Source organism: Herpailurus yagouaroundi, unplaced genomic scaffold (assembly GCF_014898765.1).
Source record: "Herpailurus yagouaroundi ecotype Mexico unplaced genomic scaffold, PumYag 28, whole genome shotgun sequence".
Taxonomy (NCBI): Eukaryota; Metazoa; Chordata; class Mammalia; order Carnivora; family Felidae; genus Herpailurus; species Herpailurus yagouaroundi.
This window is the reverse complement of record NW_024412376.1, coordinates 112,172,855-112,190,695: the sequence shown is the minus strand read 5'-3', so window position 1 is coordinate 112,190,695 and position 17,841 is coordinate 112,172,855. Positions and strand designations below refer to the sequence as shown.

Here is a 17,841-nt window from a genome sequence, read left to right as displayed (position 1 = left end):
CATTCCCAAGAGCAACCAAACAAATCAAATACTTAGGAATAAATCTAACCAAGGAGGTGAAATATTTGTATGTTGAAAACAACAAAACATCCTTTCTTCAAGAAACCAGAGAATATCTAAATAAGTAAAGTCATACCATGTGCATGGATAGAAAAACTTAACATGGTTAAGTTGTCAACATGATCGAAAGCAATGTACAGATTTAATGCAATGCCTATCAAAATTCTAACAGACTTTTTTGTACAAATGAAAATCCAATCCTCAATTTCATATGGAACTGCAAGAGCCATAAATTGACAAAACAATCTATGAAAAAGGATAAAGCTAGAGGACTCCCATTTTTCAACTCTGAAATTTGAAATTTACTATAAAACCACAGTAAATTAAACAATGTGGAACTGGCAGAAGAGACATATAAACCAGTGGCATGAAAGACAGAATAAAAGTTAACCCTCACATATGTGATCAGTTGATTTTCAACAAAGGTACAAGACCAGTAGGGAAAGGAGAGTCTCTGAAAAAGTGCTGGTAAAATCCTGATATCTACATGCCAAAGAATGAAGTTAAAACCCTATCTTACACTGTATACAAAAACTAACTCAAAATGGATCAGAAACCTAAACTTTAGAAGAAAAACTATAAAACTTATAGAAGACAATATTGGAGGAAAACTTCATCACATTGGATTTGGCTTTGATTTCACAGATATGACACCAGAGGCATAGGCAACAAAAGAAAAAAATGGACTTCATCAAATTAAGAACTTTTGTGCATCAAAAGATACTACCAAGAAAGTAACACAACATACAGATTTGGAGAAAAGCTTTGTAAATCATGTATCTGATAAGGGATTAATGTCCACAATACATAAAGGACACCTAAAACTCAACAACAAAAACCCAATTCAAAAATGGAAAAGGACTTGAACAGATATTTCTCCAAAGAATATATACAATGGCCAATAAGTACATGAAAAGGTGCTCAACGTCATTAATCATTAAGGAAATTGCAATCAAAAGCACAAAAGATACAACACTTCAAATCCGTTAGTATAGCTATTATTTAAAAATTGGGAAATAACAAGTGTTAGTGAAAATGTGGAGAAATTGGAACTCTTGCACATTGTTGGTAGGAGTGCAAAATAATGTAGTAGCTATGAAAAACAGTTTTGTTTTTCAAAGAATTAAACATAAAACTCTCATATGACCCAGTGTTTACAATCCTACCTACATATCCAAAAAAAACCCAAACAAATGAAATCAGGGACTCAACGAGATATTTGTACACCAATGGTCATAGCAGCATTATTCACAACCACCAAATAAAGGGATAAACAAAATGTGGTATATACACACAATGGAGTATTATTCAGCCTTAAAAAGGAAGGAAATTCTGATATGATATAACATGAATGAACCTTGAGGACATAATGCTAAGTGAAATAAGGCAGTCAGAAAAAGACAAATACTGTATGATTACACTTAGATGAGGTACCTAGAGCAGTCAAATTCATAGAGACAGAAAGTAAAGTAAAGGTAACCAAAGTCGGCCAAGTGGGAGGAATAGGGAGTTAATTGTTTAATGATACAGAGTTCATGTTGGAGATGATGGACAGACACATTTGAGTTAAAAATAGTAGTAATGGTTCTACAATATTGTGAATGTATTTAATGCCACTGTATTGTATACTTATAATACATTAAAATGCTAAATATCATTACATATATTCGACCACAATAAAAAAGACATTGCTTCTTTTTAAAAAAATGTTTTATTTATTTATTTTTGAGAGAGAGAGAGCACAAGCAGAGGAGGGGCAGAGAGAGAGAGAGGGAAGCACAGGATCCGAAGAAGGCCCCAGGCTCCAAGCTGTCAGCACAGAGCCCAACGTGGGGCTCAGTCTCACGAACCATGAGATCATGACCTGAGCTGATGTCAGACGGTTAACCAACTAAGCCACCCAGGCACCCCAATAATACTTGCTTCTATGTCACTGTCAAGTTTATAACAAAAGTTCAAAACACTTACAAATTCCTAAAGGGAATGTAACATCCTTCTCCTTTGCCTCTGGAAACGTTGTTTAAAAAAATTCCCTTAACTACAAAGGCCTAATAACACCAATATGTAGTTATTCCATATACAGATTGTCTGTTTTTGTTTCTTCACCTACTGAGAATGGCCCTGATGATGACAGTCTATTAGGATTATTGCAAGCATTTGAAAACATAGTTGCCATTTCAGTGCTTTAAACATTCATTACTTAATCATTTAAGGCCTTATTTTGTTCATTTGTTACAGGGAGGCATTGAACTAGGCTAATTCTGAGTAAGTGTCTCATTCTGAAAGGATGTGCTTCTGAAAATCTTCTAATAGATTAAAGGTATTTATTTTAACAGGTTCTGTGGAGATACACAGGAAAGAAACCAGACACGTTAGGACCCAATACCCGGCTATATGAATGGATTCCCCAGAATGATCTTCTTGGTAAGACCAAAGAGAAGCAAAACTCAACAGAGCTGAATGAGGGATCCTCTGAATGATAATTTAGTAACGGATCAATCCAACAAATTTGTGTTAAAAACAAGCAAAAAACTCTTTAATTTCTTCTTTGCATTTCTTCTGGAACTTGTTAAAGAAAAAATTCTTCATGATACTTGTTAAAAACTGTGAGGCACACTTTATTCAAGACCATTATGATGAATATAGATACTTGTTCATGGACTTCTGCAGTGAAGCAGAGAGACTGGACTCAACTCTGAATACAATAAGAAAAAGTGGGGATCTTATAGCCAAGGAGCAGAGTGGGGGTCACTGGGTAGAAAAATACTAAGAGGAAACATCAGGGCAAGGGAGGGATTCTGGCTACACCAACCTAAGCAGATTCTTGCCGAAAACAGACCAGGGTCATCAAACACCACCTGGGGAAAGTGAAGGATGAGGAAACCAATCAGATATAAATATGGGTGATCAGATACCAAACTGGGGGAGTCTAGCTAAACTGATTTAGTAGGATTCTTGCTAAAATTGGGCAATGCAGAGAGAAATTCAGAAGCTCCAAAATCAGAGCCTAGTTGAGAAGAGAGTTCAAAGAAATTTGACTAGAGTTTGGTCAAGGAGCAAATCTTTCCCGAGCTCTAAATTACAATCAAAATATAATTCTCCCATTTATGACTCCTCAGAGTCAGAGTCAACACACTTTTAGATCAGGCTGTCATTAACTCTTGCATAAAATACTGCAGCAGCCTCCTGGTTCTCTATATCCACTTACTCCCACCTCTCTTCTTTCCTCCTCTGTTTGAAAAAAAAAAAAGTGAGAATCCTATTCACCATCTCTAATATTATAAATGTCTCTATACTACTATAAAATCAAATGAAAAATCCCACTTTATTAAACAGAGTGCTTCATGAACTCTCCCTAATTTATCTTCCTAGACTGTTATGCCAACATTCTCCCACTGAAACCCTGTACCTCCCACCACTCCTTCCCTTATCTATACAAGAATTTCATTTTTTAAATCCCTCCATCCTTTTTTTTATTAATTCCTCACCCCAATTTGTCCAACTGGCAACTACTCTCCATCATTTAAAGTCCACACAGACCTTAGAGGTTTGTGAAATGACTTACTTGCTAGAGTAATTGCTGCTTAGCCTGGAATAACAAATTGCTGCTTTCTTTAGATCTTATAGGAATTTATATATAGTCTCATGGCACAGAATTGTGTAGAAGATGCTGCCTAAATCATAAGAGACTTTTAAAGACATAGAATGGGTGCCTAGGTGGTTCAGTCAGTTAAGCATCCGACTTTGGCTCAGGTCATGTTCTCACGCTTGGTGAGTTCAAGCCCCATGTAGGGGTCTGTGCTGACAGCTTGGAGCCTGGAGCCTTCTTCGGATCCTGTGTTTCCTTCTCTCTCTGTCCCTCCCCAGCTCATGCTCTCTCTCTCTCTCTCTCTCTCTCTCTCTCTCTCTCTCTCAAAAATAAATAACCATAAAAAAATGGAACAAACTGAGGGTTCCTGGAGGGAGGGAGGGAGGGGGCTAAATGAGTGATGGGCATTAAGGAGGATGCTTGTGGGATGAGCACTGGGTTTTATATGAAAGTGATGAATCACTGGATTCTACTCCTGAAACCAATACTACATGGCATGTTAACTAACTTGAATTTAAGTATATGTTACCTAATTGAATCAATGGTTTATAGGTGTCACGATTTTCTGTTTCTGAAACTCTCACAATTTGAATAATGATATGTTTTTTCCTCTTAGGTCATCCCAAGACCAGAGCTTTTATCACTCACTGTGGAACCAATGGGATCTATGAAGCTATTTACCATGGGGTCCCTATGGTGGGAATTCCCATATTTGGTGATCAGTATGATAATATTGCTCGTATGAAAGCCAAAGGGGCAGCTCTTAAAGTAGACTTACATACAATGACAAGTTCCGATCTACTTAACGCTTTGAAGGCAGTTATTAACAACCCTTCGTGAGTATAGAATATATTCTTTTCTGAGAAGCATCTGGTGTTTTAAAAGGAGTAAATTGTTTCATTCAATTTTTAAACTGACACTTTTTTGAGATGGAGAGAGAGGGTGCAAGTGAGCAGGGGGCAGGGAGAGAGAGAATCTCAGGAAGGAAAGAGGGAGAGAAAGGAGGGGGTGAGAGAGAGACAGAGAGAGAGAGAGAGAGAGCAGCAGGGCTCACCTGAAACACGGCTCGTGTTCACCGAAAGTGGGGCTGGAGCTCACCGGACGTGGGACTCAAACTCACCGTGAGATCATGACCTAAGCCGAAGTCAGATGCTTAATGACTGAGTCACCCAGGTGCCCTAAGCTGACACTTTTAGGTAATCAACAGCAAATGACTAATATCAGATTCAATTGTTTTATACTTCTCAAATTTTATGTAGGACTTTTGATTCACCTACTGTTAATAGGTAATAGATTACAACCTCAAAGAAATACTGTTTATTTAAAGAAAATAAATTATTGTTGAAGAGACGCAGATCTTTATTTTTTCCTAACAATTTTATTGTTTATTTCTTAAAAATTGCAAATATTACCAGTATAAAGAATTAGGCAATATAACAAAAAATAGAGAAAAATAAAAAATAACTTTCCTGATGCAGATATAACTAGTTAGCAGTAGAGAAATATTACTTCAGATATTTCCTTTTGCTAATCTATAAATAGGGAAGAAAAAGAAATAATTTTATAAAAATTGGATCATGCTACTTTTTGATTAAAAAAATTCTAGGGGCGCCTAGGTGGCACAGTCGGTTAAGCGTCCGACTTCAGCCAGGTCACGATCTCGCGGTCTGTGAGTTCCAGCCCCACGTCAGGCTCTGGGCTGATGGCTCAGAGCCTGGAGCCTGTTTCCGATTCTGTGTCTCCCTCTCTCTCTGCCCCTCCCCCGTTCATACTCTCTCTCTGTCCCAAAAATAAATAAACGTTGAAAAAAAAATTAAAAAAAAATTCTATATTGGGGTGCCTGGGTAGCTCAGTAAGTTAAGCGTCTTGACTTCAGCGCAGGTCATGATCTCACAGTTTGTGAGTTTGAGCCCTGTGTCCGGCTCTGTGCTGACAGCTCAGAGCCTGGAGCCTGCTTCAGATTCTGTGGCTCCCTCTCTCTCTGCCCTTCCCACATTCGCATTCTGTCTCTCTCAAAAATAAATAAACATTAAAAAATTTTTTTAAATCCTATATTGGTATATACTAACTTAAAACAAGAGAAAGAAGATACAATACAATTGAGAGATCCAAACAGCAAGATGGAAGACCCTAGCCTGTCTGTTGCCTGGCAAAGGTCAACCTTATAGAGCCCTCCAGGAAAGAAAACAGCTCCAGAAAAGAACTAGAGTCCACTTAACAAATTTTAGCAACACATCAGAACAACAATGACGACAACAACAACAACAACAACAAACTGAAAATAACATCCCAAGAAGAAAAGGAATGTAGATTCATTTTGCTTGCATCATCCCACTAACACTCCAGCTCAAACTCAGGCAGGGGAAGAGGGGGCCCCTTATCATTGGCCTGCCCCTCAATACTGCTTCCTATCACTAGCTCGTTCCTAATACCTTGCTTAGCAAATGAGATCAAAAGTCTGTATTCTCAACCTACATATTCTATATTTCTTTTTTTTTTTTAAGTTTCATTTATTTTGAGAGAGTGAGAGATAGCTTGTGAGTGCACATGAATAGGGGAGGGGCAGAGAGAGGGAGGGAGAGAGAATCCAAGCAGGCTCCACACTGTCAGCAAGGAGCCCCATTCAGGGTTGAACTCACAAACCGTGAGATCATGACCTGAGCCAAAACCAGGAGCCAGAGGCTTAACCCACTGAGCCAACCAGGTGTACCTCTACATTCCTATTTCTAAACTTTTTAATGGTATTTCCAATTAGCAAGTCTTTTCTCCCTTACTTCCAATTATTACTTAAACTACAAACAATTCTGCTGATAGGGCCAACGTATCTAGAAATCTCTCAAGAGGAAATAAATTGTCATAGGCATTCTGTACTCGATATCATTTATGACAATTTCTTATATAATTATGTAATATCCTTTTAATGATAGAAACATAATTTTAGGTATCTCATGTTCTTAATGAATTTTTTCAAATTGCTATCTATGTATCCAATCTTTAGCTATAAAGAGAACGCTATGAGGTTATCAAGAATTCACCATGATCAGCCTACAAAGCCCTTGGATCGAGCAGTCTTCTGGATCGAGTTTGTCATGCGCCACAAAGGAGCCAAACACCTTCGGCCAACCTCCCATGACCTCACCTGGGTCCAGTACCACTCGTTGGATGTGATTGGGTTCCTGCTGGCCTGTGTGGCTACTACTATATTCCTGGTCACAAAATGTTGCCTGTTTTGTTGCTGGAAATGTGGTAAGACAGGGAAGAAGAACAAGAGAGAATAGTTTTCTTTAATAGTTTAGATAGAAAACAGGGCCCATCTGAATGAACCAGCCAGTGATTTGAACAGATTCCTTTCCTAGTTTTCCCAGTTCTTGTCCATTCCTCAGCTTATGAAGTCAAAGATCAAAGAATCACCCAAGGATTTCACCACATGATTTGGAGTTAAGATGTATAATACCTTATTCTTTGAAAAGAGAAGATAAACACATGGAGGTTCCTACTACTAAAATCCTAGTACTTTATTCACTTGTTTTAGCTCAACAAATTAGGATGGTGTTTGAGAACTCAGGAATGCAATAATAAATTCTATTTTCAGTACCAATCATATTAAACGTTTTCTAAATACTCAACATCATTTTGCATCCAGTATGTTATAATTATTGCATATTCTCTAAACTAGACAAAGTAGAAAAAAGCATGCTATAGCCAGAGGTTCCCTTCTAATAGAAATATTAGGAGATTCAAAGTTTCTACTGCTGTGAATCATGTTTTAAAACCATTAATTTCATTTCATATGACACATCGGTCTTCGTTCCCCTTGGAGTACAAAACACTATTTTTTGTCTTTGATTTGAAGATTGCCCTTGATTTAAAAATTAATAATAATAGTACCAGATTTGTACCATAATACTTTGTGACTTTAGAGAACTGGTTGATTTTGATTACTTAGAATTATAGATGGTATGGTGGAACAAAACCAAACAATTATAATTTAATACCTGCCCTTTACTCTTCCCACCAATTTTACTTATAATATCCATGTTTGGAAAGAAGAGACAAAACTATAACTCTTTAACTGCACTGCAGATAATTTGAGGGGAGGATATACATTTCTCAGAATTCTGTCTGCTGTGGGGATGATTTCTCCATCTAACAGAAATGCAGTGGGTTTTCCCATTTCGTCCTTTCCCTTGCCCCAGCACTTCTCCTGGTCCTCTCAAAAACTGTACTGTGACCACTATACCAAGCACAAATACTTAGGCTTCTTGATAACCAGCATTCGCCAGAAATCTGCAGTAAGCATGAGGATATACATTGAATTTCAATAGAAGTAAGGATTCTCTCTCCCTTTCTTTTCTAAAAAAACTATCTTCCAGTACATCTGCCAGTTCTTTACCCTTGAGGTTGAAGAATTATTTAATCCAACCGGAATTATGTATTAAACAAGCTCAGTAAATGATTTACCACAGTTTGATATTTATAATCCAAGTTTAATAGACCTAAAATTATAGCTGCATCTTAGAACAGTATAAATCATTTGGAGGATTATCTGTGTTTTACAGGAATAGTGGCCTAAATAACAGCAAGGCGAACAATTCTTAGGTGTTAAATTAACAATAAAGAAATATAAAGAAACAACATATTTTCTCAATTTGATGAGGTTTGAAAATAATTATGATGCTTTGAAGAATAAAGTTTCAAAATGTAAACCCTAATGCTGCTTGGTTTAAGATCTATCAAAGCAATGTATCATAGTGCTGAATTATTTTATCTGGCAATTAGATAATGTGCTTTCCTATAATAGTCTTTTTTTTTTTTTTAATTTTTTTTTCAATGTTTATTTATTTGGGGGACAGAGAGAGACAGAGCATGAACAGGGGAGGGGCAGAGAGAGAGGGAGACACAGAATCGGAAACAGGCTCCAGGCTCTGAGCCATCAGCCCAGAGCCCGACGCGGGGCTGGAACTCACGGACCGCGAGATCGTGACCTGGCTGAAGTCGGACGCTTAACCGACTGCGCCACCCAGGCGCCCCTCCTATAATAGTCTTTAAAATCATAGTTTAAAGATACTCCTTCTCTTTTTTGTTATAAAATGACATAATATAAAGGAGTTAAAGTAAAGATTTGCATACCTTGTTAGCAATTCCCGAGTTTATTCAAAACAACTACCTTAACAATTAAAGGAATATATTCTACCTTGTGGAGATGAAAGACTTTCTTAAAAAGAAACATTTGCCTATTTAAATAATCTATAAAGCATAATATTAAATATATAAACTCTGATAATAATTTTAGGTATACAAAGGCTAAATAAAACCATTGAAGCATTATATTTTTTCCAGTTTAAGTTTTAATAAGAACACTTTTTTTTAAATTTTTTTTTCAACGTTTATTTATTTTTGGGACAGAGAGAGACAGAGCATGAACGGGGAAGGGGCAGAGAGAGAGGGAGACACAGAATCGGAAACAGGCTCCAGGCTCTGAGCCATCAGCCCAGAGCCTGAGGCGGGGCTCGAACTCACGGACCGCGAGATCGTGACCTGGCTGAAGTCGGCGCTTAACCGACTGCGCCACCCAGGCGCCCCAAGAACACATTTTTCAGGAGTTGAATGACTTCTGGCTTTTCTAGTCAATTAAAACGTAGATCATAATTTAATTGAAAATGCTAATAGGTAGATGTAATTGTTTTGTACATGAGCACATATGTTAACACAAAGAATGTTCTACATGTTGTGAATAAAAATTCATTCATATTGTATGTTTTGATTTTTAAACTTGTTTGGCTTTTTCAATGAGGGATTTGTTTCTGTTATATTCTACATATTTTACCAAAAGTAATGATTCACCTGCAGGCTCAGATCTACCATACTCCCTACATTAAAGGGAATAGTATTTGTGAATTTCTTTTTTGTATTTGTGGTATTTTATTTTTTAAAAAAATTAATGCTTCTTTTTGAGAGAGAAAGAGTGAGAGAGAGAGAGTGCAAGCAGGGGAGGGGCAGAAAGAGAGGCAGACACAAAATTCAAAGCAGACTCCAGGCTCTGAGCTGTCAGTACAGAGCCTGATGCTGGGCTTGAACTCAGGAAGCATAAGATCATGACCTGAGCTGAAGTCGGAGGCTTAACTGACTGAGCCACCCAGGCACCTCTATATTTATGATATTTTAAACTGTTATAGTTGAGACTAAAATGTGTCTGGTGCCTATGGAACAGAAAAATGTAAGTTCCACAATTTACACTGAATCACTACGTGCCTTCTAATCTCACTTTTATTTTCTCCCCGGGTTCTTTGCTTCTCAATCCCACTTCAGTTCTGCCATTGTTCTGATTCTGGCTCTAAACGCAGCTAAAGAGACTGAAATCTTAATCTCTCACTTTAATTCCTGTCAATTATTTTTCCCAGAGACGGTCCTTTCATCCGCTCAGTTGAACTCCCTTCACGTATGATACCAGAAATCCGTATGATACCATGAAATGCAGACACTTATTTTTTACTTTTAAAGTGATTGTCAGATTATCAAATCATGATTCCGTGATTAAGGGAAGCCACCCCTTCTGTCCTGGGGATCCTTTATGCTGATTAGCATGCCTCATTTTAGTTCCTGTCTCCTTTCCAAGAACTCCTAGACATAAGAGTTTGTATTAACACTTTATTTCCAAGTATATGCTCCCATTTCTTTTTTGAAAAAATCCCATGTTGACTTTCTTTCATAGATGAGGAAATTCTTTCTTTATAGGAAATGGAAGAATTTGCCCAGAGCTCTGGGGAAGATGGTATTGCAATGCTTTCATTGAGATCAGTAATCAAAAATCTCACAGAAGAAAACACAAACATAATCAGTGGCCCTTGCCCAGATCTTATGGAAAGTTAGATAAACTTTAAACTCTATCATACTATACATTGCTTTCTACAAAAGGAGGTAATATTTCAAAATGCACGTGTAACCAGATATCTTTTTACTCATTTGCTTAAATTCCGCAAGTCTTGCTTTGGATTGCTTTCAGGAAGTTATATGTTGTAAATTAAGGATAAAATTTGGGCAGTATGGCTAGGAGCAAAAGAATTTCTAAATTCATCCATCAGGCAAGCTTTATTCCCATTGGAGGGAGTGGGGCAGTTTCTAGATAAAGTGTGAAACCTGCAAGAAGTTTCAGAGGGAGTCATGTTACTCCCACTACCTGCTAACCAGTGTAGAATTGGCAAAGTGTTGAGTTTACAAGCTCTGACTCTAGATTAAAATGACCTCTAACTCCTGCCTTTGCTCATATTCCCTCTTTTGCCAAACCAAATGCAGTGTAAAATTTGGGAATAGCATACTTATTTTATCTCCTGAGAGAGATTCATAGGCCATGATGAGTCCACTAAAACTGTGTGGAGTAGAGGAGAAAAACCAAAAGCCAGTCCAAAATCGCTAGTCCTTTTTCTAGTTTCAGGTGGGAAATGGCAACAAAAATGTTGGGACATAGGTTCCTGAATTTATGATCAAGCCAATCAATCCAATTTCTTCTAAAAAATAAGGTTAACAACTCGAACATTCTCAGCTGGGGTAAGAGTGTACAGATATACACTTGGTTAAAAAATAAGTGGGCAGAATTATGTCTAACCTGGGAAAAAGAAACAAACACTCTTCTCCCTCTGCAATCTTAGTGTTTTTCTAAAATTATAAGATCAGCTTTCTCATTGTTTTTGAACTACATGCCAGGCTCATGCCTGATCTAAACTCCTTCCAAGAAACCTACACTACTTTTATCACAGTGTTATTTTAGAAATGACCTAGCATATAGTACATAACAACTTGTAATTTTAAAAAATGCCCTAGGAGCACCGGAGTAGCTCAGTCGATTAAGCGTCAACTTCAGCTCAGGTCATGATCTTGCCCTTAGTGGGTTCGACCCCCGCATCGGGCTCTGCTGACAGCTCAGAGCCTGGAGCCTGCTTCAGATTCTGTGTCTCCCTCTGTCTCTGGCCTTCTCTGCTAGCGTTCCTTCTCTCTCTCTCTCTCTCTCTCGGGTGCATATGTGTATAGAACGGTTATATCTTCTTGATGAGCTCACCCGTTTATCATTATATAATGCCCTTCTTTGCCTCTTGTTATCAGTTTTGGCTTAAAGTGTATTTTGTCTAATATAAGTGTAATTGTCCCCCCTCTCTCTCTTTAAATTTTTATTTATTATTATTATTATTATTATTATTTTGGTTTCTACTTGCATGGAATATCTTTTTCCATCCCTTCACTTTGAACCTATGTGTATCCTTAAAGTGGAAGTAAGAAGCTTTTAGGCACCGTATAGTTAGCTGGGTCTTTTTTTTTTTTTAATCCATCAGGCCACCCTGTGTGTTTTGATTGGAGAACAATCCACTTATATTTATTATAATCATTAATTTGTAATGATTTGGTAATGCCATGTTATTAATTGCTTTCTGGCTGTTCTGTAGTTTTATTGTCCTCCTTTTACTTTCTTTCTGCCTACTGCTTTCTTTCTGCCTACCTTTGTGGATAGGTGATTTTCCATGGTTGTGGGCTCTGATTCACTTCTCTTTATCTTTTGTGAATCTGCTATAGGTTTCTGCCTTGTTGTTACTATTAGGCTTACATAAAACATCTTATAAATAAAAACAATTTATTTAAACTGATAACAACTTAAAGTCAATTGCATAAAAAGTTCTTCCCTTTACTCACCCCTTTTATTTTGATGTCACAATTTACCTCTTTTTATATTGTGTATTCATTAACAAATTATAGTTGTCATATTTATTTTTAATTCTCTTTTCCTTTAACCTTTATATGTATATTTACTATTTGACTACTGTGTTGTATGTTTTCATATGTTTTCATTGAAAACATGTCGGGTAAAGGACTTTTTCATTTAATTTCAGCTAAAGTACTCCTTTTCACTGTTTCTTGTAATGTGGATGTGTAGTAATTTTTATTTTAAAGAACTCCTTTCATTTCAGCTAAAGAACTCCTCTCAGCATTTCTTACAAAGCAAATATGGAATAATGAACTCCCTCAGCTTTTATTTGTCTGGTAAAGTCTTTATTTCTTCTTCATTTCTGAAGGATAACGTTGCCCTATAGGGGATTCTTGGCTGGCAGTTTTTTCTTCTACCACTTTCAATATATCCTTTCACTTCCTCCTGGCCTGAAAGGGTTTTGCTGAAAAAATTTTGCTGGTAGCCTAATGGAGGTTCCTTTATAGATTACAATCTTCTTTTCCCTTGCTTTCAGGATTCTCTCTTTGTCTTTGATTTTTGACAGCTTCATTATAATATGTCTTTGAGAAGATTATTTTGAATTGTAGTTATGGGTGATCTATTAGTTTTGTTAAGTTGGATATCCAAGTCTCTCTCTGGTTTGAGCACGTCTCAGCTAGTATTTCTTTAAATGAACTTTCTGCCTCCTTCTCCCACTCTTCTCTTTCTGGAATTCCAATGATTCATTTATATGTAGATAAGTTTTCCTTTTACTGATGTTCTATAGACTTTTTCCACTGTATTTTTTTTTTTTAATTCTCCTCTGATTGGCTTATGTCCAAATTCTTATCTTCTAACTCACTAATTCTATCTTCTGTTTGGTCGATTCTGCTGTTGATGGTCTCTATTAAATATATATATATATATATATATATATATATGTATTTATTTCATCCACTGTATTCTCCAGATCTACAGTTTCTATTTGATTCTTTTTTATTTCTATCTTTTTGTTAAATGTGTTATTTTCTTCATGTATCATTTTTCTTATTTTATTGAATTATTTATGGTTTTTTTTTGGAGCCAAAAAAGTTTCCTTAAAATGGCTATTTTGAATTCTTGATTGGGTAAGTTGCAGAATTTTGAGTCTTTGTGATAGTTACTGGACAATTTTGTGACCTTTTGGTGATGCCATGTTTCCTTGATTTTTGATGTTCCTTGGAGTTTTGCATTTGAGGTTATCGGTCACCTCCTCCAATTTTTACAACTGCTAACAACTGAGAGATACATTACATTGGTTTTGCTTATATCTGGGGCTTTCTCAGTGTTGTATGGATACACTTGTTTCATGCTTCTTGCCCCCTTTTGTGGCAGAAATCTTAAGCTTCTTATGTCTTTTCCAGATCTTAAAACTCATCAGGCCAGCTGCTTGAAACTTTGCTTTTGTTTTCCTAAAGAGACACTACAGTTCAAGTTTGTGGTTTCTCCCTTGCCCATAGACCTTGGCTAATTTTCTGTGCACAATCCCTTTCTAACAGAGCTTACTTTTACTGCCAATCTCAGATGTATGTCCAAGTAGCCATTCACAGAGTTGGGGGAAGTGTGAGTTTGGCCTTTGAGCACCGAAAAAAAATTAAAAATAAATAGAAATCATTTCAAGTGCTAAACGTACTTTCATTATTGAAGTGTAAGTGCTCAAACTAGTTTAAAGAATATTTGTTGGCAAATGCTCACCATATTTTAATTAAATGTGATTTACTTCCTACAGCTTCATCACTCACTGAAAACAGAAATTCTAGATTTGAATCTTAGAGTCCAGCTTTGATCAGGTTTGGAGAGATCAATAGTGCCACATCCATCCTTAGAATCCCTCCTATGCAGGCAAATTCCTCCAAAGGGAATGGCCAGAATTTTGTGTTTCAAAAATAAATCACCTCAAAAAGAAATTTACATTAGATTTTAAATTTGATTATGGTATATGGAGCTATTTAGGAAAGTTGTTTCTTTCACAACTTACAGTATTTTTTCCTCGTGGCTTTAAAGATATTTTACTTAGATCTTCTCCCTCTATACATATCCTTCAATAGTGAAAGTTCTCAAATGCAATTCATCTAATGAAGTTAAAGTCTTTGAATAATTATTTTTTCAAAATTGTAGGCTATATTGTGTTATTGAAAGTATTTTTATGAATAAGTTGTATATAAAGCTATTTTCCCCGTAAACAAAATTTAGGTTCTCTTTTCTCATTCTTTCTATATTTTCTCAAAGCTCTTTTTTTCATCTCATCTCTTTAACATATAAACACTGAGTCTTTCAGCAGAGGTGATATTAAAAATGACTCCTCTTTAAGAGACTGTTGAGAACTGAGAGCAAACTGAGGGTTGATGGGGGGTGGGAGGGAGGAGAGGGTGGGTGATGGGTATTGAGGAGGGCACCTTTTGGGATGAGCACTGGGTGTTGTATGGAAACCAATTTGACAATAAATTTCATATATAAAAAAATAAATAAATAAAAATGGGCAAAGGAGGGGCAAAAAAAAAATAAAGAAATACTATGCACTATGAAAAAAAAATAATAAAAATGACTCCTCTGTGTTTTAAGTAACATAAATCTCTAATAAATGACAAAATAAAAAATTATAAAGATATTGGGAAAAATTAGAAACCAATTCACAAAGATTTAACAATTCCTCACAAAAATTATTTCATGATGAGTTTTCTATAAGGAGAGACGTGTAAATATCTCAGTTGATCAAGAAGTTCATGATCTAAGATCTATAGTAACAAAATAGTCTTAGTCTCACAGCCTAAATTCATTTCAAAATAAAACTCTAATGATATGTTCCTGCCAGGGAAGTTTACAACAGGATTTTTTTTTAAGTTCATATAAAAAGTATGAGGTAATTTTAGGGAAAAAATAACATTTTTAAACTGGTACATATAAGTTTGGTATATTTCCTAATTAAAATTATCAGTAAATATTATCTCACTCCAACTTAAACTATAACAAAACCCTTAGGATTACAGTTACTTAGTATTTTCTTTGCAATTCAGATCATTAAAGATCTTTCCAATGATTGTCCTTAAGAATATCTTTTTTTTTTTAATTTTTTTTAACATTTATTTTATTTTTGAGACAGGGGGAGACCCCATGAACGGGGGAGGGTCAGAGAGAGAGGGAGACACAGAAACAGGCTCCAGGCTCTGAGCTGTCAGCACAGAGCCCCACGTGGGGCTTGAACTCACGGACTGCGAGATCATGACCTGAGTCGAAGTCGGACGCTTAACCGACTGAGCCACCCAGGCGCCCCAAGAATATCTTCTAATTACAAATTTGTCATTATTTCTTAACCAAACGTCCTTTCCCATTTCTTATCTTTCTTAAAGTAATTAGGCATTCAGTGGAATTCTAATTCCATGCTTTAAAAAATAGTTTTGAATGAGAAATATATGGAAAAGTATTTATCCCTTTTAAGTATATAAACTCCCAACTCAAAGGAACCAGCATATTTAATGAAAAATATACTTACACTTGAAGACATCTGACATGAGTTTCCTTAAACAAGGAGACAACCAAATAAGCAAAAAATAGAAAAATAAAACACTGTAATTAGCTTTTTCAACCACACACGTGTGTGTGCGCGCGCGCACACACACACACACACACACACACACACACACAGTGTTCTTTCTTTTCCTCAAATAATCTGGAGAGCTCTAGAGGAAATGACCATGTATCTAATTCACCAGCCCCCAGCTAACATACCATAGCACTTTTTTTCTGAAACTGGGGCTAAAAATGTGAAGAAATCATTACTCAAATAATAAAGTGAGGCATTTCAAATCACATATTTTATTTTCTAACTTTATGCTTTGGTTCATTTTTTTTAATTCCCTAAATCAGACATTCTTTTGATTATATCTGTTATTCACCACAGAATTGCTAAAAACCACTGATCTACAGCCAGTGAACTTATCTGTTATCAGTATTATTTGTGCAATGTTAATAGGTGCATCCTGGCATGAGTGTAAACTATTTTGTTCTTTATTAGGGGAAAAGGGTGCTTACTTTGTTTTCTTAATCTTAGGAAGTCTGGAAAAATAAGAGGGTGTACACTCTCTCAGTTCAGTAAGTAACCAAACATCTATATTAAGAATATTCCTGGGGTGCCTGGGTGGCTCAGTAGGTTGAACATCCGACTTCAGCTCAGGTCATGATTTCATGGTTCGTGAGTTCATGGTTCATGTAGTCAGTTCATGGTTCATGACAGCTCAAAGCCTGGAGTGGGCTTCAGATTCTGTGTCTCCCGCTGTCTCTGCCCCTTCCCCCATTTGCTCTGTCTCTCTCTTTGCAAAATAAGTATACATTAAAAATATTAAAAAAAAAAAAGAATATTCCCTTGCCACAAAGCTTCTTCAGTTTCTGCTTTAATTTGTCTACTCAAGACTATTCCTAGTTGTTTGCACTGCTTAAAAATAGGTTTGGACTTCCATTTCTGGTCCTTATGGTGTTACTGTGGGCAGACTAGACCTCTACTGTAAATAAATAGAAAATGCGAAAATTATATATAACAATTATTTTCAGACATTGAACATTAGGCATCACAGGAAGATGATAACTAAAAGAAGGTAAACTAATGAAGTGAATCTTAAGGTCTCTCCAGTTTTCTGACTATAGCCACTATGTAATTTGCAAATTCAAAATAGCCCACACTATTTTCTACTGAAAATTAAGATACTGAGAAAGGGCTTTGTTTTGACACGCAAAAGTCAGTTTTCACACATGACCTTAAACTATCTTGATTTTAATACCAATTTATATCTTTCAGCCTTATCAACTGTTTTAAATGCTAAAATTCGAGGTTAATGGAATGTGACCTTTCCACAGAGCCCATGCAGATAAGAAAGATAAAGTAATTCTCAGTATACGTGGCTATTGCTGTCGGGGAAAATAGCCAGAGTGGAAAGGATCCAATTTGGGAAACTGGCACCCTCAACTATTCCATATCAGGGATACAGTGTTCGACTCTATAGCTAGCAGATTTGATATTCTTGACACTCAGTTTAAATAGTAGTTAGATCAGCTTTGGTAAATAGAAGTCCATACATGCAGGCCTAAACATGGCCTTACTGTCTGCTACGATGGTCACTTCGTTAATTTGTTATTGGGGCCAGCACTGGGATGGCTGTTTATAGAGACTGGCTGAGTGATTTTGCCTACTTTAGTGTTTAGCACCTATTCCATGATGGATGTTCTCTGGTGGGCATTAACATGGCATCTCATGGGCAAGGGTTCTAACAGGGTCCTGAAACATGCCAGGATTTCTTTTTTTCAAATGCATGTAATTCTTCAGTCCAGATGGCATCATCTGGCTGTGCTGTTATTCTCCTAGGCTTGCCAGAGATTCTGCACGTATAGAATGTGCAAAGCCTTTTTGGCTGCCTATATATTTTACCCTTAGCTCTGCCTGCTGTATATAACCATATCCATAGCTTTACAT

The 17,841-nt window shown here is 36.4% G+C and overlaps 1 protein-coding gene across 4 annotated transcripts in view; it reads left to right on the top strand.

Moving 5' to 3' along the window:
* The window catches only part of LOC121034806 (UDP-glucuronosyltransferase 2A1-like), a 48,320-nt gene extending 39,959 nt beyond the window's left edge, over positions 1–8,361 (top strand). For 3 of the 4 annotated variants that reach the window (XM_040481939.1, XM_040481916.1, XM_040481935.1), the window contains exons 4-6: positions 2,397–2,484; positions 4,266–4,485; positions 6,648–8,361. In XM_040481939.1, the coding sequence (XP_040337873.1) occupies positions 2,397–2,484; positions 4,266–4,485; positions 6,648–6,927 (588 nt within the window). In that variant the 3' untranslated portion in view covers positions 6,928–8,361. The remainder of the gene's footprint in view (positions 1–2,396; positions 2,485–4,265; positions 4,486–6,647) is intronic. The other variant, XM_040481926.1, reaches the window with a different exon arrangement.
* Positions 8,362–17,841: the final 9,480 nt, after the last annotated feature.